General features: G+C 43.7%; 1 protein-coding gene across 1 annotated transcript in view; it reads left to right on the top strand.

Moving 5' to 3' along the window:
• The first annotated feature begins 1,874 nt into the window (after positions 1-1,874).
• The window catches only part of COMMD10 (COMM domain containing 10), a 202,414-nt gene continuing 179,392 nt past the window's right edge, over positions 1,875-24,896 (top strand). The window contains exons 1-4 of the mRNA XM_075541418.1: positions 1,875-1,986; positions 5,105-5,195; positions 14,598-14,708; positions 15,903-16,058. Of these exons, the coding sequence (XP_075397533.1) occupies positions 1,946-1,986; positions 5,105-5,195; positions 14,598-14,708; positions 15,903-16,058 (399 nt within the window). The 5' untranslated portion in view covers positions 1,875-1,945. The remainder of the gene's footprint in view (positions 1,987-5,104; positions 5,196-14,597; positions 14,709-15,902; positions 16,059-24,896) is intronic.

A 24,896-nucleotide genomic window follows, 5' to 3' on the forward strand; every position in this document is an offset into this window, starting at 1 on the left:
TGCATACATTGGGGAGTGTGTGGAGTGTTGTAGAACTAAATGTATGTGTTCAACACACTGTATAATTGACTCAATTATCCATGTGGGGATTATTCACTTTTAATTTGCAATCTGGCTTCGCCTTTCAGTTAGGATGTTTTGGGCCTGCTCTAGGAATGCCAACTAATTTAAATAATAATTTAAGTAAAACATAATTAGGAAGGAAAATTAAATTCAATCTTTTGCCAACTCTTAAAGATTCTACCGCTGAAATGTAACTGTAACTAATCCACCATCCACTATCTTTGCTTTCCCCAGTGCCTTTTTACTTCCCCAGGATTGTACTGCTTTCTGCAGATGACTGCAGTAGGTGCCTGTCCAGCTCTCCTGCTTGCCTCTTTCCAACCCCATCATCATTCTGCAGACAGTCATTGAAAAAAACAGAAACCAACCCTCATCACAAAATTTCTTTGCTTAAAAACGTTTAATAGCATCCATTTCGCATCAGATTAAGTGAATATGCCACAGTCCACTACTCCAGGCTTCTTCTAGCCTCATTTCCCGACTCTTTTCCCAGTTCTGCTCAAAAGGTCCCATACACCCCAGCTTTGCTCACTCTCCTTCGGCACCTTGATACCTCCTTTTGCCCTCATCTCTGCAGGTCCGCTGCAGGTTTTCCTGAACCTACTTTCCAGGGAGGCCTATCATTGCTCCCACCTCTGAATCCCTATACATGCTATTCTCTAAATTCGACCAAGCAGTTGTGAACCATTGAGCAGTCCTGATGGCTGCATCACAGCTGGGCTATGATCTGAATGGTCGGCAGTTCGAAACCAAACACGAGGTTGCTACTCCCTTAAACAATTAGTCTTGGAAACCCACAGGGGTGGGGGTAACTATGAATCAACATTGACTCCATGGCAGGGAGTTTGGATTGGTTGTTCCTGTTACAGGATACTATAATTATAATCTCCTTGGCTATTCATCTGCCCGCTCATGCATTGCCTAGCTCTATAGTGTGTCCAAACCTGAGGTACACCCCCAGCACCTGCTATTGGAGAATGAATAGATGTACAAACTGTCAAGCCTGAGATGATATCCTGCTGAGCTCTGACCATGGCAGACCCACGCACAGTACCTGGGATGGAGCTGGTGACGCTATCTCCCCTGAGCCCTGGTGTTATAATGGTTTCCATAAGGGCTGTGATCCACACGGTCAGCAGTTCAAAACCACCAGCTGCTCTGTGGGAAACCCAGGGGGCTTTCTACTTCTGTAAAGAGTTACAGTCTTGGAAGCCTACTACACGATTGCTCATTGATCGATGGCAGTGAGTTAGGTTTTGGTTTGGACAATGCCAGATACTCTTGGCACACTGGAGGAAGTTCCATGCCTTTCCACCCTGGCCTTTCTGCAGGGGGTGGGGAGGGGCTTTTATAAACTCCCTCTCTTTTCTATTAAAGGAGCTTAGCTCTGCTCTGAAACTCATGGAATTCGCTCAGTAGCAACTGCTTTTTAAAAGTCCTTATTAAACAATGGCTCATGTTTACACACACACACACAATGTGCGAACATATATATGTGATATTATCAGGAAAGGCAGAGGTCTGTGTGCATGGGCACTCACTATGTGGTGCGAGTCGGAGTTACCAGGGGCCCGGGCGACCCCTTGGCTGCTCACTGGAAAGGAGCCCACTGGGGTCTGCCGGAGGCACGAGAAGCCCCGGGCAGTTCTGTTGTCTCACGGGGTCTCTGACTCACAGCCCAGTTGAGCACAGCCAACAAAACGACACCTAGTTCTAGGCCGTTACAGAGACTGGGCCCTCCCTAAACGCCCGTTAGTAGGGGCCCGGGCCCGTCAGGGCCGCCTCCCGTCGCGGCTTGAGCCTTCCGGCTTCCCGTCCGCCGGCGCTGCCATTGGCCGCGCCCCGCCAGCTGACAGTCGGGGCCGGCGGCCGGGCGGGGAGGATGGCGGCGTCCTCGGCGCTGACGCTGCGGGAGACCCCCAGGTGGGCGCCAGCGGGGACCCCCGGACCGGGCGGGCGCCCCGAAGCCCAGCCGCCCGACGTCTGCGCGGCGAGCGCGCGTGGCCGGGAGCGCGCGTCGCGGGTCCGGAGGGGCGTCGCGGGCGTCGCGGGCCGGGGGCGCGCGTCGCGGGGTCGGGAGCGCGCGTCGCGGGGTCGGGAGGGGCGTCGCGGGGTCGGGAGGGGCGTCGCGGGGTCGGGGGCCCGCGGGGCGGGGGTCGGGGCGGGGCGCGCGGGGCTCCCCCCGCCGTCGCGTCTGCTCTTCGCGGGGGGCTTCTCGCCGCGCCTGGCAGCTGAGCTCGCTGTGAGGGCGGTTGGTTGCAGGGTGCGAGCAAAGGTGCTCGGTTCCGACACTGGGCAACGCTGGATCCCCTAGGAAGGGACGTGCCTTCCCCTTGGACAGTCTTCCTTCCCTCGGTTTCCATAAAAACGGCCCCCAAGGCTGCCAGCGGGCCTTGAACACGGCAGCACGTGTCCACAACTTCTTTACGTCCACATGGAATTGGCCCCAGGCCCAGAATTTTCAGCTGGCAAGTATAAGTGGCCAGATTTTTGGTAATATTGGTTTTGCATCTATTGGGGTCATTTTCTATTTATGGTAGGACATGTTGGCCATGCAACAAAAAGCCCCCTTTAAAAATGAAACCAAGAAAAAATGAACTCAACTTAAGCATATTCATGGGTGTCTCGACTTAGTTCTGACTCATAGGAGCCCTATAGGACAACATAGAACTTCCCGGAAGGTTTCCAAGACTGTAAATCTTTTTGGAAAATAGACCACCAAAGTCGTTCTACTGGTGAATTCCAATCTTCAGTCTTTGGGTTAGTAACCAAATGCTTGACCACCGGGGAACTCTCTTAATGAAAATTCATTAAATAGTAATGTAGCTGGAGGAGCCCTAGTGGCATAGAGGTTAGGAGTTAGGCTGGGATCCCGAAGGTCACCAGATCAAAACCACCAGCTGCTCATTGAGAGAACGACGGGACTTTCTATTCCCATAAACAGTTACAGTTTTGGAAGTTCACACTATGGGTTAGCGTGGTTTGATGACAGGTTTCCCCCCTCCCCCCAACCCCCTTTGGAAAGTAGCTCATATTTGGTTATGGAACAGATACTAAAGCCTGTGGGTGAGTACTACATTGGAATTATTTACCCCCCCCCCTTTTGCATTTGGATTCAGCAGGAATCTTCCAGGGGAAGAGAGTTGTCCATTTCAAATTTTTCCTTTCTTCCAGGACTTCATGAGTTCTGACCTGCATCTTGGGTACCATACACTATGCCAGTAAATTATAACCAACATAGTGCAGTAGAATTGTAGACTGCATTATTTAAAGTTGATTATAACAACTCAAGCAGTGGGCTTTTTTTTACGTAAAAGAAAATATTAAAAAATTTAATTGATATGTAATCCACACATTATACAATTCAATGGTTAATCATATTAAAATCTTGCACTCATTATTATTAGGTCCCCATTTCCCCATAACCACCCCTGCCATAAGCCTAAGAAACTATTAATCCAGTTACTGCCTCCATAGCTTTACCTATCCAGGATTTCATCTGCAGATAAAAACACCCAACACAACAAAGTAAAACAGAGAATTCCCCCAATCAAAAAGAAAGCAGAAAATAATAAACACTAGAACAAATTAAAATTTGTCAAAAGGGAGACCAAATGATATGGTGTTAAATTTTAACCTAACCGCCAGCCGCTCTGCAGGAGAAACACAGGTCTTTCTAGTCCCATGAATATGTGCAGTCTCAGAAGCTCAGGGGCAGTTTACTCTGTCCTACAGGGTCATTAGAGTTGTCCTCAACTTGATGGCAGTGAGACATCTGCATCAATCCACTTGCGAACCCTGCAAATGGATTTTGGCCTTTCACTGCCATTCATGGCCTTCTGCAAACGGGCTCAGAATTTAGGCTCCAATACCGATTCACTCCTCCAAACTTGGATTTTGTTATGTACAGTCACATATACGCTTCTTCCTTGTGACTTAGCTGTCACCTTACTTAGATGACCTATTATTTTAAGACAACCATTAAGACCCCAGATTTCTGGTAGTTGGGGACCATCCGATTTCTTCACTACATTTTGCTGTAGCACCCGTATCCTCAGGATCTCTTCATGAGAGCAACTCTCCAGTAGGGTCACATCATAAAGACTAATTGTTCTTAGATTAGGGCTATGATTAAGTGTGAACTAAAAGTCCATTCCTATATTTATGGTTTATATATGTTCCTGGTTTACTTTAGTGACATTCTCAGCATTTTGTTTGGGAACATTAAAAATTATCCCATGGGACATATGGTAATTCTATTGATATTATTAATTCAGCCAACGATATAAAATTTAAAATATCATTGAGGGAAGGAAAGTATACATGCTGAATGCAGATATGTAGGCTAAAGTACATGGGCTGTTGACTTGTACAGATTATAAACTTAGGTGACTGGACAGTGCAAACAAGGCAGGCTGCAGCTAGGCAGAGCTTGTCATGACGCTCACTCACAAGGCAGACCCTGCCTGCCGGGCTACGGCGTGTCACAGAAAAGTAGAGTATGAAAAAGAAAGTCTGGAGTAGGTTTTCATTGCTTTCTTTTTAAGGCACCTTCAAAGAAATATATTTGAATCAAAGTCGAATGACTCCCAACTCCGTAAGGTTGAGAAGTATTTATCTAAGACACAGTTTTAAAACAACTCTGTACTTCGTGATCCCCAGTAATTTTGTGTGTAGTTGATGTATTTGTTTATTTATTTTTCATTATTTGCCAAGTTGTATTTTTGGGGGTGTAATTGTCCTCACATGCCCTTCCTCCCATACCTTTTAAAGTTCCATTGAGTTAAGTGGATACTTAACTACCCATTGATCAATTAATACCATTGTGTGAGAGATTTTATTGGTCCTTTGCTTTGCCTCAAAGAACGAAAAGTAGCCAACTGTATCTTTTCAACAGGAGTGCTTTGGGGGGATATCTTTTTTGGGAAATGTTTAAAATTGCCCACTTCCTTTGCTGTTAGAGTGATTGAAAGGAAAACTATCGCAAATAGAGTTTAACATGGAAAACTCATTTTGAAACTTGCTTCTATGAATTGTTTAGCATGAAAAAAGCCGTGTCTTTGATAAATGCAATGGATATGGGGAGATTTCCACGGCTGCTCACCCGGATTCTTCAAAAGCTTCACCTGAAGGTTAGTATCTGTGTACTTGGGCAGCTTGTAATGCTTTCTTCTGAGCCCACTGACACCTGGTTTCTTGTTGGGGAACGTTTTGTGAAGTGCATTACTCCCCAGTGTGTTCTCTGGACTATTTAGTCTCTGGAAATGTGATAAGGTTCTATGGTCAGATGTTTGGAAAACTGCCTAAGTAAAATGTTACGTGGAAAATTTCCGAGTATTTTGCAGGCTGGTGTTTGTAGTGGGAGGCCTGGTTATGTAGTAGGTCAGCCGTTTGGAATTCCCGATCTTTCCTTGGGAGAATGGCGGGGCTTTCTACTGCTGTAAGCAGGTGCAGTCTCGGACACTCACAGGGCAGTTCTACCCTGTCCTATGGGATCGCTATGAGTCGGCCATGACTTGACGGCAGTGAGTTTGTTTTTTGCCTAATGTTTCTAGATAATGCCTTAGAGTGAATGTGGCAGCAACATTTCTAAATGTATTTCACCCTGGCATTGTTTTTGTCATGACATATATTTTGGAACTGTTTTATGGAACCTGCTTTGGGAAAATTCTTATTTCATTGTTTTATTTTTCCTTTTAAAAGTGATTTTAAGATGATTCTGTGTATATATTATTAACCAGTGTTCGTCGTTCACTTAATTTTGTTTCTTCTCCACTGTAATTTCAAAGGTGTGGCTGCTGTGGACTTTTCCTATTTAGTAATTTACTGGTCATCTACCCAACTTACTTTTTTCAGATTATAGAAATGAAATATGATCCCACACATCTACCAGCTAGTCCGCTTGGTCGCAGGCATCACCCTCTAACAAAGTGGTTCTCAACCCAGGGGTCGCGGCCCCTTTGTGGGGGTCACCACAACATGAGGAACTGTATGAAAGGGCCGCGGCCTGAGGAAGGTGGAGACCCACCACTCCAACAAGAGGGGGTCGCTTATTCTTTCCCCTGCTTTTTCCTGGCCTAGAGCCAGTCTCATTGCTCTGCCATTTTCCTCTCTGAGATATCTCTTAAATCAAGTCCTAGTCACAGCCCTAGTTTAGATCTCCAATATATTTCCGTTGACCTACTGTCTACTTCCCTCTATTGCTTCTTCATAATCCCATTCTGATTATCTTTCTAAAGATTTTTAAATGTAAAAATGGGGGATTTGATCATATGACCTTTATGATATTCAAAAAACTATTAGTGACTATCGATTTCCTTTTGGAGAGGAGATCAATTATTTTGTGTGTCTGTTTATTGTCAAGTCCTTTTCACCTGACAGCAGTCTCACGTGGCAGTAGAAATGCCCCTAAAGGGTTTCTTGGCTGTAAACTTCTGTCCTGGAGGAAGTACACCTAGGATGCTCCTTAGAAGTGACGGTGGCAAGACTTCATCACACTTTGGACCTGATATCGGGAATATCAATCCCTGGGAAAGGACATTATGCTTAGTAACGTACAAGGTCAGCAAACAAGAAAAAGACCCGAAGGAGACGGATGGCCACGTTGGCTGCAGTATGGCCTCAAATGTGCACATGATGGTCAAGAGAGGGCAGTAGTTTGTTCAACATACTGCTTTAGGGTCTAAACCAACTGTGAGCCTGAACCAACTCAATGGCACCTAAAGTCAACCAACAATGGTTTGATGGGCTAGATCTTTCTTCTATAGAGTAGTTGGGTGGGTTCAAACTGCCAACTTTTTGGCTATCAGTTGAAGTGCTTAACGTATCACCAGGTCTCCTGATGTGAAAGAACTTCCAAAAGTGTGGGAAAATCCCATTATCTTTAAAGTCCATTTTTCCCCATGCGCTTTTTGAAGCCCTCTCATTGTGTGTACTGCCCACTGCAGTAGTATTTTGTGCATACTGTCCACTTATAGGAGTCCTGGTTGAATTGAATTGCTAACCACAAGGCCAGTAGTTTGAACCCAGCAACCACTCCACTGGAGAAAGACTTGGCTTTCTACTCTTGTAAAGAGCTACTGATTCAGAAACCCAAAGGGGCAGTTCTATCCTGCCCTACATGCTTGTTATGAGTCAGAATTGACTCAATGGCAGTGAGTGGTTTTTATAGAAATCAAAATTTTTCCCATCCCAAAGAACGGTGTCCAGTAGAAGTGGAAATGGTTGAACAATATTATTACTATCCTATGCAAATAAAATTTTGCTGAAGACAACTCAGAAATGATTGCAGCAGTATGTTGACAGGGAACTCCCAGGAAATTATATATTTTTTATATTGTTTTTTTTAATTGAAGGTTCCTAGTTGGCCCAAACAAGTGTCTCGCTGTGACCAAGCGGGCGTGGGGAGCAGCCGGCATGGGGAGGGTCGTCTTAGTTGCCCTTTAGACACAGTACTAATGAATAAGCACAGACTCACTCCTGCAGTTAGAAGTCAGAAGTCTGGAAAAGGGGGTGGGGAGTGGTTGTTAAAAAATGCAGCCCCCCACAACTGTGGTGCCTGAGGTGGGGGGTGCTCCCAGAAATTTAGGCTGGTTATTGCTTATGTCAGATGGATTGTGGCTGAAAGCAGAGAATACTGGATGTTTACTTGTGTTTCATTGACTGTGCAAAGACATTCCACTGTGTGGAGTATCACACACTGCGGGTAGCCTTGACATGAATGAGCATTCCAGAACATCCCATCGTGCTCAAGGGAAACCTGTAATGCATGCATCAAGAGGCAGTTGGGTGATCAGAGCAAGGGAATGCTGACTGATTTGAAATCTGGGACTGTGTGTGACAGGGTTGTACCCCTCACCCTATTTATTCAATCTATGTGCTGAGCAAATAATCAGAGAAGCCAGATTATATAAAGAAGAATGTGACCTCAGGATTGGAGAAGTCTTATTAACAAACAGTATGATGCAGATGACACAACCTTGCTTGTTGAAAGTGAGGAGGACTTGACGCACTTGCTGATGAAGGTCAAGGACGGCAGCTTTCAGGATGGACTACAACTCAGTGTTAAGAAAACCCAAATCCTCAAGCTGGCCGATAGACACCATCATGATAAATAGAGAAAAATATCCAGGATTTCATTTTGCCTGGATCTACAACCAGTGCTCATGAAGCAACAGGCAAGTAATGAAAGGACGTATTGCACCGGGCCGGGCTGCTGCACAAGGCGGGACAAAGGAACACCCGAGCCAAGCCATAGTATTTTTAGTAGTCTCAGATGCAGCACAACAAATAAGGAAAACGGCAGCGTAATTGGTGTGTTCGAATTGCTGTTAGCCAACAATATTGAAAGTACTGTGGACTGCCAGCAAAACAAGCAAATATGTCTTAGAAAAAGTACAGACAGAATTTTCTTTATAAGCAAGGATGGTGAGACTTCGCCTTGTGTACTTTGGACATGTTGTCAGGAAAGCCCAGTCCCTGGAAAAGGACCTCACACTTGGTAAAGGTCAGCTAAAAAGATGCAGGCACACAAAGCACTGGATTGACACAGTGACTGCAGTTTATTAAAAACTCCCTGTCGCTGAATTGATTTTGACTTACAGCAAGCCTATCAGATAGATTAGAACTACCTCTGTGGGTTTCCCGGGCTGTACCTCTTTCCAGGGATAGAAAGACTCTCTTTCTCTCAAGGAGAAACTGGTTGCTTCAAACTGCTGACCTTGTAGTTAACAGCCCGATGTGTAACCACTGTGCCACCAGGGCACCTTACAACATGATTGGTAAAATCTCACTAGTTTTGGTAAATGGTGTGGTCTTCACAGAAACTCTGAGACTCTTTAGATCAGTGGTTCTCAAACTTCCTAATACCGTGACCCTTTAATACAGTTCCTCATGTTGTGGTAACCCCCCAACTGTAAAATTATTTTCGTTGCTACTTCATTACTGTAATTTTGCTACTGTTATGAATTTGGTGACCCCTGTGAAAGGGTCTCTCGGCCCCCAAAGGGATCGCAACCCACAGGTTGAGAACTGCTGCATTAGATGCTCTTGAGTTAAAAGTGAACAGAACAAAGGACTTGGCTTTCCATTTTGGAGGAAGGAGCTACTGAAAATGTTATGCACAACTTTGAAACACTGTCATATGCTGAAGGCCCAATGAATGGGAGCAGGACATTGTCAGAGGTTGTACAGCAGGATGGGCCCTGCAGGTCCTAGAGCACTTGAGATGTAACTGCAGACGAGCTACTTTCTTATAGTGTAGTCAACCAGGCCACATGAATGGAACAAAGCATGTAGGAATGGTGCTTTCAGGATCTTCATTTGTGGATGGGGCACAACTTAAGGTAAGACAAAATAGCTGCAAAAATCTGCTAATGATCCAGACTTGGAATGTGTGCAATATGAAACTGGGAAAATTGGAAGTTGTCAAAAATGAAATGGAGCACATAAAATTGATATCCAAGGCACTAGTGAGCTGAAATGGATTGATGATTTTGAAGCAGAAGACCATTTACTATTTACTATCATTGACTATGCTGGGAATAACACAATCAAAGGAATGTCAAAAAAGATATTGCAAAATCAATCTTGAAATACATTGCTGTCTGTGTTAGGATTATGTCTATCTGCCTTCAAGGAAATCCAATCAATGTAACTACTATTCAAATACATGCATCAGCCACAAAAGTTAGTGAAGAAGAAATTGAAAAATTCTACCAATGCCTTCATCAGAAACATTAAATCAGAATGCATTGATAATTATTGCCTGCTGGAATGCAAAAGTTAGAAACAATGAGGAAAGAGCAGTAGTTAGAAAATAGGGGGTTGGTAAAAGAAGCAAAGCTGGAGAGTGCATGATAAGAATTTTGCAAGTCCCACGACTTATTCATAGCAAATATCTTTTATGAACAAAAATGCATGTAGACTTCTTCAAATGGAATACAGAGAAATCAAATTGACTTCATCTGTAGAAAGAGATGTTGTAGGAGCCCAATATCATTAGCTAAAACCAGGCCAGGGGCTGACTAGAACCGACCATCAATTGCTTATATGTAAGTTTAGGATAAAGTTAAAAAAAAATGAAATCAAGTTCACTAGAGGCAAAATACAACCTTTTGTCTATCCCACCTGAATTTCGAAAACATCTCAAAAGCAGATTTGATGCATTGCATACTAATTACAGACGCCTGATGAACTGTGGGAAGACATCAAGAACATCATTCTTGAAGAAAGCAAAAAGTTATTAAAAAGACAAGTAAGAAAGATAGGATCAAAGTCGATATCAGAAGAGACTCTGAAACTTGCTCTTAATCATAGAGTTGCTAAGGTAAATTGAAGAAATGATCAAGTCAAAAAGCTGAGTAGAAAATTTCAAAGGGCAGCTCAAGAAGACAAAGTCAACTTTTATAATGAGATGTTCAAAAGCCTAGAATTAGAAAACCAAAAAGGAAAAGCATGCTCAGCATGTCATAAACTAAAAGAACTCAAGGAAAAATTCAAGCTTTGAGTTGTATATTGAAAGTCTCGGGTAAAAATTGAATAAGGTAGAAACTGTCAGAAGAATATGGAAAGACTATGGAATCACTGTACCATAACGAACTAGTCCCCATTCCATGTTTCAGGAGGTCGCGTCTGAGCAAGAACCAACGGTGCCGAAGGAAGAAGTTCAAGCTGCACTGAAAGCATTAGCCAAAAACAAGGCTCCAGGAATTGATGGAATGCCAACTGGTATGTTTCAACAAGCCGATGAAGCCCTGGAGGCACTCACTTGTCTATGCCAGGAAATGTGGAAGACAGCTTCTTGGCCAACTGACCAGAGGAGATCTATAGTTGTACCCATTCCAAAGAAAGGTTGCCCAACAGAAGGCTCAATTTATACAACAATATCTTTGATATCAGATTCAAGGAAAATTTTACTGAAGAGCCTCTAACAATGGTTGCAGCAGTATATTGACAAGGAGCTACCAGCTATTCGGGCCAGATTCTGAAGAAGACGTGCAACAAGGGATACTATTGCTGATGTTGTGTGGATCTTGGCCGAAAGCAAGTAAAAGATTTACTGTGTTTCATCACTATGCCAAAGTATGTGACTGTGTGGATCATAACATACTATGGAAATCTTAAGAATGGGAATCTCAAACACTACATTGTGTTTATGTGGAATCTATACATGGATCAAGGGACAGTTGTGCAAACAGAACAAGGAAATATTGCATGGTTTAAAATCAGGAAAGGTGTAAATACAAAAGGGGCACAGGGAAAAAGCTATTGTATACAAACACTCTAGGGGTGAGGTCCAGGTAGTATGGCAGGGGCCAGACCAAATCCAGGGGAACATATGGTAGCCAACTAAAAAGGGGGTAGGGAGGAAGGAAAGAGGAAAGAAAAAAAAAGATGTGTGATGGGGGAATAGGGCACTGACCCACCCAAGGGGAGGGTATTGTTTGTGTCTCCACAGGGAAAGAGGGACCAGATATAAAGCCAGTGCCAGATGAATGCAGTCTGCCGGCAAGGAGTGGGGAGCCAGTGGAGGGGCCTGAGGGTTTGGCCCCCATACCAGCTATGTGGACCATTGCCTCTCACCCCAGAAGAATTTGCTGGAGAACACAGCACTGAAGCTGCAGCTAGGGGAGTGGGACATGTTCGATCAGAGCAAATGGGAACAAAGAAGGGGGAGGAAGAGAGAGTGGAGCACATCCTGGCCCATCAGGCCTGAAGGACGATATCCCTGCTCTAAGCAGCCAATGGACAGAGTGGACAATATGGCTGATCCCACTATGAGACACACCATCCCTTAATGGCCCAGGGCCCTAAGGGGGACAACACTGGAGATTTAGTGTTGGGACTGGCCCAGACTGACCCTGTGACACCGAGCAACCGTGGGAGCAGAGCAGGAAACCCCTAAGGGAGTACAAAGGACAGACTCTGGGGCCAGACCATGGTAGCCCATTGGACCTGACTGAAGGACACGCCTAGAGATCAAAAATCAGACCTAGATCTATTTATAGGTTTTTCTTTCTTTTTAAAAACTTTTATTTTAATTAAATTATTCTTCTATGAGTCATTGGGTTCCTTTTTTGTTGTCATCGCTGTGTTCTCACTCATCGCCTATCTTTCTATGGCTTGATTTTTGGTGCATATTGCCTCTACAGATCTATCTAGATAAGATAGACTGGATGAATAGTCTGGAGGAGAAAACAATGGGACCAATGTTCCCGGGGGGATACGGGAGAGGGGGAGTCAGGGGTAAGGAGGTGGTGCTGACCAACCCAAGAACAGGGGAGCAACAAGTGACAAAATCAGTGACAAGGAGGGTGAGAGGCCTGGTAGGGATTCAGCAAGGGCAAGGTAACCGAGAGAAATTACTGAAACCCAAATGAAGACTGAGCATGATAGTGGGACAAGAGGAAAGTAAATGGAAATAGAGGAATTAGGCAACAAAGGGTATTTATAGAGGTCTAAAGACTGGAATGTACATATGTAAATATATTTATGTAAGAATGTGGAGAAACAGATCTATGTGCATATATTTATAGGTTTAGTATTAAGGCAACAGATGGACATTGGGCCTCCACTCAAGCACTTACTCAATGTTAGAACACGTTCTATTAACTGGCATTCCAGGATGCACACCTTCCTGACACGATTGCTGAAGAAAAATGTGTGCATAAGCAAATGTGGTGAAGAAAGCTGACGGTGCCCAGCTATCAAAGGATGTAGCATTTGGGGTCTTAAAGGCTTGAAGATAAACAAGCGGCCATCTAGCTGAGAAGCATCAAAGCCCACATGGAAGAAACACCAGCCTGTGTGACCCACAAGCTATCTAAGGGATCAGGTTTCAAGCATCAAGGAACAAAAAAATCATATCATTGTAAATGTGGGTGAGTCAGAGTGGAGATTGAAAGCCCATTGGTAGCCAACCAGACACCCCCTTACCGAAGGGTTATGGGGAGGAGAGGAGCCAATCAGGGTGTTGGGTAGCAACGATGAAACATATAACTTTCCTCTAGTTCTTAAATGCTCCCCCCCCCCAACTATCATGATCCCAGTTCTGCCTTACAAATCTGGCTAGACCAGAGGATGTACATTGGTACAGATAGCAACTGGAAACACAGGGAATCCAGGACTTATGACGCCTTCTGGACCAGTGGTGAGAATGGCGATGCCTAGAGGGTGGAGGGAATGTGCATAGAAAGGGGGAACTGATTACAAGAATCTGAGTAGTATAGCCTTCTCCTTGGGGGATGGACAGCAGAGAAGATGGTGGGGGAAAATGTCTGACAGTGTAACATGACAAAATAATAATAATTTATGAATTATGATGGGTTCATGAGGTAGGGGGAGTGGGGAGAGAGGGGAAAACGAGCAGCTGATATTAAAGGCTCAAGTACAAGGCAAATGTTTTGAGAATGATGATGGCAACAAATGTACATATGTGCTTGACACAATGGATGTACGTTTGAATTGTGATAAGAATTGTACGAGACCCCAATAAAATGATTTAAAAATTTTTTAATAAAATCAGGAAAGGTGTGCATCAGGGTCGTAACCTTTGACCATACTTGTTCAATCTCTATGATGAGCAAATCACCAGAGAACTGGGTTATATGAAGAAGCATGTGGCATCAAGGTTGGAAGAAGTTTTATTAAGAACCTGCAATATACAGATTACAGACCTTGCTGGCTGAAAGTGAGCAGGACTTGAAGCACTTGCTGATGAAGATCAAACATTGCAGCCTTCAGTACAGATTAAGATTCAATGAAAGAAGACCAAATTCTTACAAATGGCCAATAGATAACATCATGATAAGTGGAGAAAAGATTGAAGGTGCCAAGGATTTTGTCTTGCTTGGATCCACAATTAACATAAGAGACCAAAAGACATGTTGCTTTGGATAAATCTGCTGCACAAGACCTCTTCGAGGAAGACTAATATGCACCTGACGTAAGGCATGGTGTTTTCAATTGTCTAATATGCATTTGAAAGTTGGACATTGAACAAGGAAGGGTGAAGAAGAATCACTGAATTTCAAATATGGAGCCGATGAAGAACATTGAAATTACCATGGACTGCTTAAAGAACAAAGTGGGCTGTCTTGTAAGAACTAGTGTCAGTGTGTGCAAAGATGGCAAAACTTCATCTTACAGACTTTGGACACATTGTCAGAAGAGACCAGTCCCTGGAGAAGAAGGCAAAGTGGAGGGGTAGTGAAAAAGAGAGAGGCCATGGACGAGATGGAGTGATTGACACAGTGGCTGCAATGATGGGCTCAGGCCTATAAACAGTTGTGATGATGGGGAGGGACCAGACCGTGTTTGTTCTGTGGCAGATAGGGTTGTTAGGAGTCAAAACTCACTTGATGGCACCTAACAGCAGCAAAAGCATTTTCTGACAATGAAATTTCTAAGATTTATCAGTTTTTTATTTTTCTAGGGTTACATACTCTGAACTCTCATTCCAGAGGAATCTTTTGTTGAGTATCTGAGTTTTGAATATTTGAGTATATGTTTATAGATTTCTGTTTACATTGTAGACTGAGAGCAGTTTCAGCGAAGAAGAAGAAGAAAAACTGCAAGCTGCATTTTCTCTAGAGAAACAAGATCTTCACCTTGTTCTTGAAACAATATCGTTCATTTTAGAACAGGTATTTTTATTGCTTTAACTCTTCCAACTTTGTTTACTACATATTTGTATTACTATAGCTTTCACATTCCTTTTTGTAGAAGAGGTACAACATAGAAATTTTGGCTATATTTTAGACAAGGATTTCAGTTCAGTTAAACATGTGAATGTACTCATGATTGTATACCTCTGCATGATACACAAGGTCCTTGGTGGTGCAAATAGTTAAGCAATTGGCTGCTAACCTGAAGGTTTCTTATTTGAATGCACTTAGCTACTCCTTGGGAGTAACCCTGTGATTTACTTCTGAGAGAGCTTCAAAAAGTTCTTGGAGGAATGGAGTGGAAAGATAATGGAAATTTTCCACAGACTTTTTTTAAGCCTATGCATGTGTGAAACAAAAGTGCAAAATAATGCTGTAGTTTGATGAACACTAGGTGAATGTATATTTAATAGGAGGACAGGGCACCTACTACACACAGCTGTAAGCAGATGACAGATCTTGAAGGTGGCTGCAGTTCTTACTGTTGGTGGGCCTTTAAAGGAAGGAAGGATCATTGATTAGGACAGGGTGAAACATTTTCTGGAATCATGTCCTAAGCATAACTTCAAGTATCACTGCTAAAAATATAAATTTTTAAGTAGCATCACTGAGGGAGAAAAATAGGTAGTAATCTATTAGGAACTTGGTAGATGAAAGTTGTTTCGAAAAGTATTGCCTAAAAAATATTGTTAATTGAGATAAAATAAACAATACCAAAAAAATCATTGTATATTTCCCTGAAAGTTTAATTTTAATTAGTATACAAGTAACATAGCCAAAGCAAAAGAGCTTTTCAGTTGTTAAGTAGATTAAGGATTATAGAGATCTCAGACAAAAAATGGAAAAAAATTAATGTGAATATTTTGTGATTATTAATGTGAATAATTCATAGAATCCTGAATCAGATCTTGGTTACCTGTGAGGGAACTTCAAAAAGTTTGTAGAAAAGGGGAATTAAAAAAAAAAAGAAAAGGGGAATTAAAATTAATGTAATTTTTCCTTATAATATTTGAAGCTCCCTTATATGTAAAACATTTTCTGCAATAAGAGTATGAAAGTCTCAATTTAATCATTTAAATATTTTTATATTTGATTATAGTTCTAAGTTTGTACACATTAGAGCTTCTAATTACATGTTAGGACTATATGTAATTTTTTCTTTCTGTTTAATAGGCAGTGTATCACAATGTGAAACCGGCAGCTTTGCAGCAGCAGCTAGAGAACATTCATCTCAGGCAAGACAAAGCTGACGCATTTGTCAGTACTTGGTCTACGATGGGTCAGGAAGCAGTTGAAAAGTTCAGGCAGAGGATTCTGGCTCCTCACAAGGTATAGAATATACTACTCTAAAGATATTTTCCAATAACATGAGATAAATTGTTATAGCTGAATATTTTTAAAGTGACAATATTTTATTGAGAGGTAGTGTCACAGTAAAGAAATCTCTATTGCAATATATGGCAGTGGTTCTCAAACTTCCTAATGCCTTGACCCCCTGAATACAGTTCCTCATGTGGTGGTGTCCCCATATGTGGGCATATCTGCATGTGGGTGGACCCTCTTGGAGTTAGATAGTGGAGTGGTGTATCCGTTCCTAAGACCATTGGAAATATGGTCTTAGGCGGCCCCTGTGTAAGGGTTGCTCAACCCCCCAAAAGGGGCCGCCACCCCCAGGTTGTGTGCCGTTGATATATAGACTATTCTACCTTTGACTGTTATTGAAGAATCTTGCTGTGAGCATTTGCATCTTTGCTTGAATACCTTTTAAGAATTTATGAAGCTATATTCCTAGGCATGGAATTGTTAGGTCATATGCTAATTCTACGGATCCCTGGTGGTGTAACGGTGTAGTGGTTATTTGTTGGGCTGCTAACTACAAGGTCCGCTGTCTGAAAACAGCAGCTGCTAGGTGGGAGGAAGCCTGGGCGTTCTGCACTTGTAAAGTGCTACAGTCTTAGAAACCCATGGGCAGTCCTCCCTTGTCCTGCCTGGGGATTATGAGTTGGCATTGACTCACTGGTTATGCTAATTCTCCTTTTAGGTTTTGAGGACCCACTAAAGTAACTACGCCCACAGTAGCTGCATCATTTTACATTCCTGCCAGCATGCGATGACGGCTCAGTTTCCCCACCTCTTTGCCACCACTTGCTATTTTGTCTTTTGATTCATACCCGTTCTACTTGGTGTGATTTGTGGGTTTAACTTGCTGTGATGCGGTGGAATTACTTGGAATGCTTCTTCTGTTCATGTCTTTGTAACCCCTACCACATGATTGGGTGGACCATTCAAATAGAATGTGGGAAACACTAATCGAGGGGATTATAGTGACTATAATATACAGCCACTCTCTTCTTATATATAAGAATGAGGCATTTCAGAAGCAGAAGGAGAGAATATGGGACCATCAAGAAAGAACAGCCATAAGCAGAGCAAATGAGAGATCCCTGTCTGAAGTAGCAGAGGCGGCAGCAATTGAGGCATGGGGACCATGAGAGAGAGCAAAGGCCCCATACCAAGAGAGCAGGCGAGCAGTGCCAAAGCAGCGAGGCAGAGCATCTGGTGGGCTTTCTGGTCTACGGAGGCAGAGGCAAGGCACTGTGTGATTGAGAGGCTGAGGACCAGTGAGAGACTTGACTGTTGGCTAACAAGAGGTGCTGCTGTGTACCAAAGACTATTCTTAACCCTTTCTGAGCCTGACTTGTGGTATGGGAACCTGTTAACTTGCTTAATAACTTCCATACTCGTGAGATTGTCTGTGAGTTTTGTGTGACCCTTGCAATGGTTTATTGAACTGAGTAGAGAAGCAGTGCTATGGAAGGAATGGCTGGGATGAAAAAGGTAAAAGAAGGGTGGAGGTATGTTTGACTTGTGCCTTGCGGCCATCGACCTTGGACTATTGTGGAACGGATTCTCCTCCATGCCCCATTCTCACTTGCATTCTTTAGTTTTAAAGTGCTTTAGTATCTCTTCATGGACATGCTGACCATGTTTGGACAAATACCTGTTCTGACTCGTCCCATTTTTAAATTGGGTTGTAAGAGCTCTTAATTTACTGAGTATTTTGAATACTCCATCCTTATCAAATATGTGATTTGCAAATATTTTCTCTCATGCTGTGAATTTTCTTTTTTCTCTGAAGTTTAAAATTTTGATGAAGTCTAATTTATGTAGTTTTTCTTTGGTGGTTTTGGTTTCATGTCTGAGAAGGGTTTGCCTAGCCCAAAGTCACAATGGCATTCCTCATATATTGTCTTTCTAAGAGTTTCATAATTTTGACTTTTAGATTTTTTTTTGAGATGCAAAAGTGGCAAAAGGAGTTTCTTAGTTAGCTCGCACTAGGGCTTCCTCCCTGTGCTGTCCGGCGTAGCGGGGATGCAGCGTCCAAAGGGAGTCGGCCATCCCTTTTGCTGCATTGTTTCCCTCATAAGGTCTATGACTCCAAGCAGCAGTCCACAATGTCTTTCTGTGCTGGTCAGTGTCTGCTTCTTCTGTGCATGGCATTAGGTTCAGGACATCTGCCATTGGCGTTTGTTTCTCCTGTGTACTTGTCCAGGTCGTTGGGGCTGATTGCTATTGGAGTTGTGTTGTTTTAGAGGAGCTGGGTGCCATTTTCCAGGGAGCCGAAGAGCACTGGCTCTCCCTGGGAGACCCATAGGAGTGCTTCTTCGAACTGCCTGCAGCTGATTTCACTATGGAATTAGCCTGACACTTTATTCTCCTGTGAAGGCTGGTGGGTTGCCTGCTTCGGTGTAGAATACCGCGAATGGTGGGCGGAATTGCCCTGGTCACGTAGATCGTGAAGTTGGGTAGACATATGTGCAGCAGCATGGAATGTTGGCAAGAGTTGACCCAGCTACCTTAGACTGGGTGAGGCACTACGGTAGGTGGGAGGAAGGTCCCTCACTCACATTGGCCCACAGTGGAAAAATAGGAGCTCCTCCAGCCACACAGGCAGGAATTCCCCTTGAAGAAGTTGGGGAGAGTATCCCCGAGTGAAGCCTGGGTGGGATTTCCCCAGCCTCAGGCTATGCTGCACAGGGTGGAGCTCACCTAACTGCTTGGAGTTCAGGTGTAAATGCCCTGGGCTAAGGGGAGTGGTCTGGAGTTGGGCAGTGCAATGCAGAGAACAGGGAATAGACAAAGATGAAAAAAAAACCCAACCCTGTGATTGGGGCAGGGAATGTATGGATGTGCTTTATACAATTGATGTATGTATATGTATGGATTGTGATAAGAGTTGTATGAGTCCCTAATAAAATGTAAAAAAAGAAAAGAGGAGAAAAAATGATTAGGGCAAAGACTGTACAGATGTGCTTTATACAATTGATGTATGTATATGTATGAACTGTGATAAGAATTGTATGAGCCCCAATAAATTGTTAAAAAAAAAAACCAACCCTGCTGAGACTGTTGGGGGATAGAGGGAAGAGGGAAACATAAGTAACAGTATAGCTGAGCTCCCCTCCCTCCCTGTGGGGCTGCAAGTGTTTAATCCAGGCCGGAGGGGGCAAGCTGTAGCTTTGTTGAGATAAAGGCCCGGCGCTGGTTCTAAATGGTCGCAGCTTCTGCAGAGACAGTGGCGGCCTATGATCCCACCCTAGCCGGCCTCCACTGTGGGAAGCAAAAGCCCCCAACCCCTCAAAACCTAGTGGATCTGTACCTACTTATCTATATGATGCTCCTCCTGCGACCCGGCAGTATTGAATTTCCCTCTTAGTAACTCTCCTGGGCTGATTTCTGCAGAGCCCCTCTGCTATGTGTAACTCAGTCGCCTTATAATAATAATATATTTATATATGTATATATATATATATATAGTATGACAAGACACACACAAAAAGAATAATATACAAATTTGTTTTAAACAGAGGGTGAATATATAGGTCTTAAAAATCACACAGCAAAATCAATACCAACAAATGAACAGCTAGACTTTTCCTGGGGGAAAATCAGGATTGTGTGGGACAGAGGTGTTTTGAGCAATTTGGGACAGCAAGATGTTTTACTGCTTTGCTGTCCTTTAGGATGGCAGGGTAGGGTTGAGATTAAAGCCAGAGGAATAATGTGCTTGGTAGGGTTAAAAGCCCTGTATTCTTGTGATTTAGTTTAATTATCTTAAAGGAATAGAATTCTGGTGGGCCAGAAGGGAGGGGATGGATTTGTTTTTCTAGGATCATGTAGGTGACCAAGTAGGGTTAGGAGAATGAGTCTATCAGTGCTGCCTATCTAAGTGGTCTGGGATGTATGGGTGAAGCACTAGCTTACTGAGAGGGCAGGTTGCTTATCTGAATGGGGTGTGCTTATCTGAATGGGGTGGGGTACCGACCTGGGTGTGTCATGGTACAGCTTGCTCAGTCTCCTCAGTACCTCAGCTTTGAGTGGCCTCTGGACCCTAGGGCTTATTTTGGTCCTTGTCTCACACTCAAATCCCTTGTTTGTGCTTTGTGAAACCAGTGGTGTAGTTTCTACATGCATTGTTATGCTAATGGGACAGGCGTGTTTTCTGCTAACAAAGGGGGTTTGATGTAAGGATCCAGAGTGTCTCAAGACAGGGCTGTGTGTAGCTGTATTAAAGGAGCCCAGGATTAGCTGGTCTGCGTGGCTGTGGAGCTTCCTGCGTTTGTGTGAGGAGTTAGCTTATTACGATTACACCTGTTCCTTGTAGCCTTATCCCTGCACCTTGGCTAGGTAGGCTGGGCTGCCCTGTTACCATGGTGGTACTGCTATGTGGGGTCTGAATGGATCTCCCCTGACTTGGGCTGAAACCCAGCCTAGTTTGCTTCTTTTGGCCCAAGCTATTCATGCAGAGCTATGACCTGGCAGCGTAGTTGGTCAACCACCCTGGCCAGCTCAGGGTCCGGGAAAAGGGGTAGGGAGAGTTGCTGAGCTGCGTGTCTCTGGCTTGTGCCGATGGCCAATGACAAAGGCAAATCTATTGGCAGATGTTGCTGTTCTTTTTTTTTTTAAGTGCATTTGTGTCTACGTATCTTTATGCTGAGCATCACACTGTCTGGAAGCATAGGGTATCCCTTCCGATGGCCCTTCTGTGCTGCTTTCTGCTCAGTCCCTGCTGCAGGTGTCACTTTGTTGCTCTCTTCTCCCAAGTTTGCTTTTAAGATATTCATTTTAGAGTTTTATGACATTTCAACTCTGTTCGATATTCTATATGGTTGCATACTTTGGGCCCTAAATGGGACATTTTCATTTTTATCATGTATTTGAAGGAATTGATGTTTCTTATTGCATGATTCTTTGTTGTGTGACTGTTAACTCATTATTATTTACACAATGCCATAAAGACCAATGAAAATTACAAATCTAAACGTATTCTACCACTCCTCAAACAGCTACTGTTCATACTGTAGTTATTAGGTTCTGTCGATTTGGTCAGGACTCGTAGCAACTCTGTCCAGCAGAAAGAAAGTCCTCCAGGTGTGTGCCACGCTTGTTCTTTTTTTAAAAAATTTTAATCATTTTATTAGGGGCTCATACAACTCTTATCACAATCCATACATATACATACTTCAATTTCATAAAGCACATCCATACATTCTTTGCCCTAATCATTTTCTTTTTTTTTTTAAACGTTTTATTAGGGGCTCATACAGCTCTTATCACAGTCCATACATATACATATATCAATTGTATAAAGCACATCTGTACATTCTTTGCCCTAATCATTTTCTTTTCTTTCTTTCTTTTTTTTCCCCCTTTTCTTTTTTTACATTTTATTAGGGACTCATACAACTCTTATCACAATCCATACATATACATACATCAATTGTATAAAGCACATCCATACATTCCCTGCCCCAATCATTCTCAAAGCCTTTGCTCTCCACTTAAGCCCTTTGCATCAGGTCCTCTTTTTTTTTCCCCTCCCTCCCTGTTCCCCCCTCCCTCATGTGCCCTTTGTAATTTATACATCGTTATTTTGTCATATCTTGCTCTATCCGGAGTCTCCCTTCCCCCCCTTCTCTGCTGTCCCTCTCCCAGGGAGGAGGTCACATGTGGATCCCTGTAATCAGTTCCCCCTTTCCAACCCACTCACCCTCCACTCTCCCAGCATCGCCCCTCACACCCTTGGTCCTAAAGGTATCGTCCACCCTGGATTCCCTGTGCCTCCAGCCCTCATATGTACCAGTGTACAACCTCTGCCCTATCCAGGCCTGCAAGGTAGAATTCGGATCATGGTAGTTGTGGGGAGGAAGCATCCAGGATCTGGGGGAAAGCTGTGCTCTTCGTCGGTACTACCTTGCACCCTGACTGACCCATCTCCTCTCCTAAACCCCTCTATGAGGGCATCTCCATTGGCCGACACTTGGGCCTTGGGTCTCCACTCTGCACTTCCCGCTTCATTCAATGTGGTATATACATATATATATATACACGCATACATACATATATATACATGTACACACATTCTTTTTTTTTTTTTTGCATGATGCCTTATACCTGGTCCCTTTGGCACCTCGTGATCGCACTGGCTGGTGTGCTTCTTCCATGTGGGCTTTTTTGCTTCTGAGCTAGATGGCCGCTTGTTTATCTTCAAGCCTTTAAGACCCCTGTCACTATCTCTTTTGATAGCCGGGCACCATCAGCTCTCTTCACCACATTTACTTGTTCACCCACTTTGGCTTCAGCAGTTGTGTCGGGAGAGTGAGCATCATAGAGTACCAATTTAATAAATGAAAGTATTCATGCATTGAGGGAGTGCTTGAGTAGAGGCCCAAGGTCCTTCCGCCACCTTAATATTAAACCTATAAATGTAGACAATTAGATCTATTTCCCCATCCTCGTATATATGTTTACATGTACACGTCTTTGTCTAGACCTCCATAAATGCCCCTTGACTCCAAGCTCCTTCCTCCCTCTCCCTTGACTTTCCTCCTGCCCCACCACCATGCTCCGTCCCCACCTGGGCTACAGCTATACTTCTTCTCTACGCAACCTTACCCTTGATCGTTCCCCATCAGGCCTGTCACTCCCCCCTCACTACCATTTTGGGTCCCATGTTGTTCCCTTGTCCCTGTGTTTATTAACACCACTTCCTTACCCTCCTCCCCCTCCCCCACCCAGATCTGTCTGTCCCCCCAGAACTGTCTGTCCTATTGTTTTTCCTCCAGATAGTTCATCCAGCCTGTCTTATTCAGACAGACCTGTGGAGACACTAACATGCACGAAAACAAGACAGAGGAAAACAAAGCAACAGTATACAACCAGACAATAAAACAACAAAAACAAACCACTGACAAAGAACAAAACAAAACACTTCACAAAAGAAAGGCTTGTAGTTTGTTCAAGGATCTTTTGCTGGCCCTTAGGAGCGTTTTCCAGTCCAGTCTGTTGGGGCACCACGCCCTGGCCCCAAAGTCCACTTTCAGCATTCCCTGGGGACCTTGCCACTCCATTCCCTTGCTGTTCCACTGCACTCCCCCAGTGCTTTGCCTCGGTGTGGTGGGATCAGGTCGCCACTGTTGTTCTTATGTTCGAACCCATTGCTGCAGCTACTGTGTCAGTCCGTCTTGGTGAAGGCCTTCCTTTTTTCACTGCCCCTCTGCTTTACCAAACAGGATGTTCTTTTTGATAATATATTGATAACAGATTCAAATCCTCTGAGGTGAAACAGAACCTTCCCTTCCAAGGAGCGTTCTGGCTGTACTTCCAAGCTTCCAAGGCAGGTTTTCTGTTTTGGCAGTTCACGGTACTTTCAACATCCTTTGGCAGTTCACGGCACTTTCAACATCCTTCATCAGCACCACACTGCAAACTCATGGTTTCTTCTTCGGTCTTCTGAAACACGGAAGCAACAGTCCATGGTTCAAGAGACACATGGCATTGAGTAAACCTGCTGTTCGAAACCTTAGCGTGTTAGAAAACAAGGATGTTACTCTGAGGACTACTTGTGCCTGACTCAAGCCATGCTCTTTTCAGTTGTCTTATATGCATGTGGTTTTTTCCCTCTAAATAGCCTCATAAACATGTGGCTTTAAAGGACAGGAATTTACTTTCTCTGGGTTCTGGAGGCTAAGAGTCCAAATCAGAGTGTCAGCGTAGTCAAATTTTTCCTTGTCAGTGTTTCTTGGTTCCTTGGATTTTAGATGACCCTCACATCGCATATGTCTTGCACAGTGTATATGCACATCTCTGCGTCTTTACTGCACTTTATACGAGGACAGGGGGATCAAAAACTTCATGGAAATTAGAATGAAAAGATAATGGAGTTTTTCTATAAACTTTTGAAGTCCCCTCAGAAATGCTTAGGATAAGGATCCTTCTGTGATGACATGAAATTTATTAAGGTGCCATTTCTATTCTTGTATTTGTAACAGTCAGTGATTGAGTGGAGCCGTGCAAATAAGGTGTGTGGTGGAACAGTGTAGACTAGTGGACATAAGACTGAAACGTCTCAGAAGCAGGAGAGAATTCTTGGGACTACCAGGGAAGAAGAATCAACAGCATAGCATGTTGAAAACTTTCTCTGAAGTAGAAGCAGCAGCAGAGACCCTCCCATCCTGAGAGCAGAGACCAAGGAAAGAATGCCATGAGGCAGAGCAGATGAGCATAAGACGGACTATGAGACTGTGAAGCCAGCAGGGCAGTGAGAGGCCAACGTTCTGTGTGGCTGGGAGCCTGAGGACCGGAAAGAGATACTTGGCAGCTGGCTAACGAAAGGTTTTATTGTGAACCAATGACTGTAACTTACCTAATGCATTTTTATCTGGGCTTGTGGTAACCTTTTAACTTTCCGAATGAACTTCCATAATTGTGAAGGTTGTGTGTGAGTTCTCTGTGACCATTGCAATGCATTTTTCAACTCACCAGAGAAGTAGTATCATGGGAGGAAAGGTTGGTGTCAGAATAAAATAAAGAAAGGTGGAGGCATGCAGATATTTGCCTTGTGTCAGTGTGGAGATAGGTTTTCCTCTCTACCGAAGCTTGAGGAGGTCACATGTGGCCTCACGCTATTTTTACACTGCTCTGTACTGTTCAATCTGTGTGCCAAGCAAGTCATCAGAGAAGCTGGGTTATATGAAGATGAGTATGGCACCAGGTTTGGAGGAAGGCTTATTAACAACCTGTGGTATGCAGATGACACAACCTCGCTTGCTGAAAAGGAGGAGGAATTGAAGCACTTGCTGGTGACGATCAAGGATTGTAGCCTTC

This window comes from Tenrec ecaudatus, chromosome 2 (genome assembly GCF_050624435.1).
Source record: "Tenrec ecaudatus isolate mTenEca1 chromosome 2, mTenEca1.hap1, whole genome shotgun sequence".
Classification (NCBI taxonomy): Eukaryota; Metazoa; Chordata; class Mammalia; order Afrosoricida; family Tenrecidae; genus Tenrec; species Tenrec ecaudatus.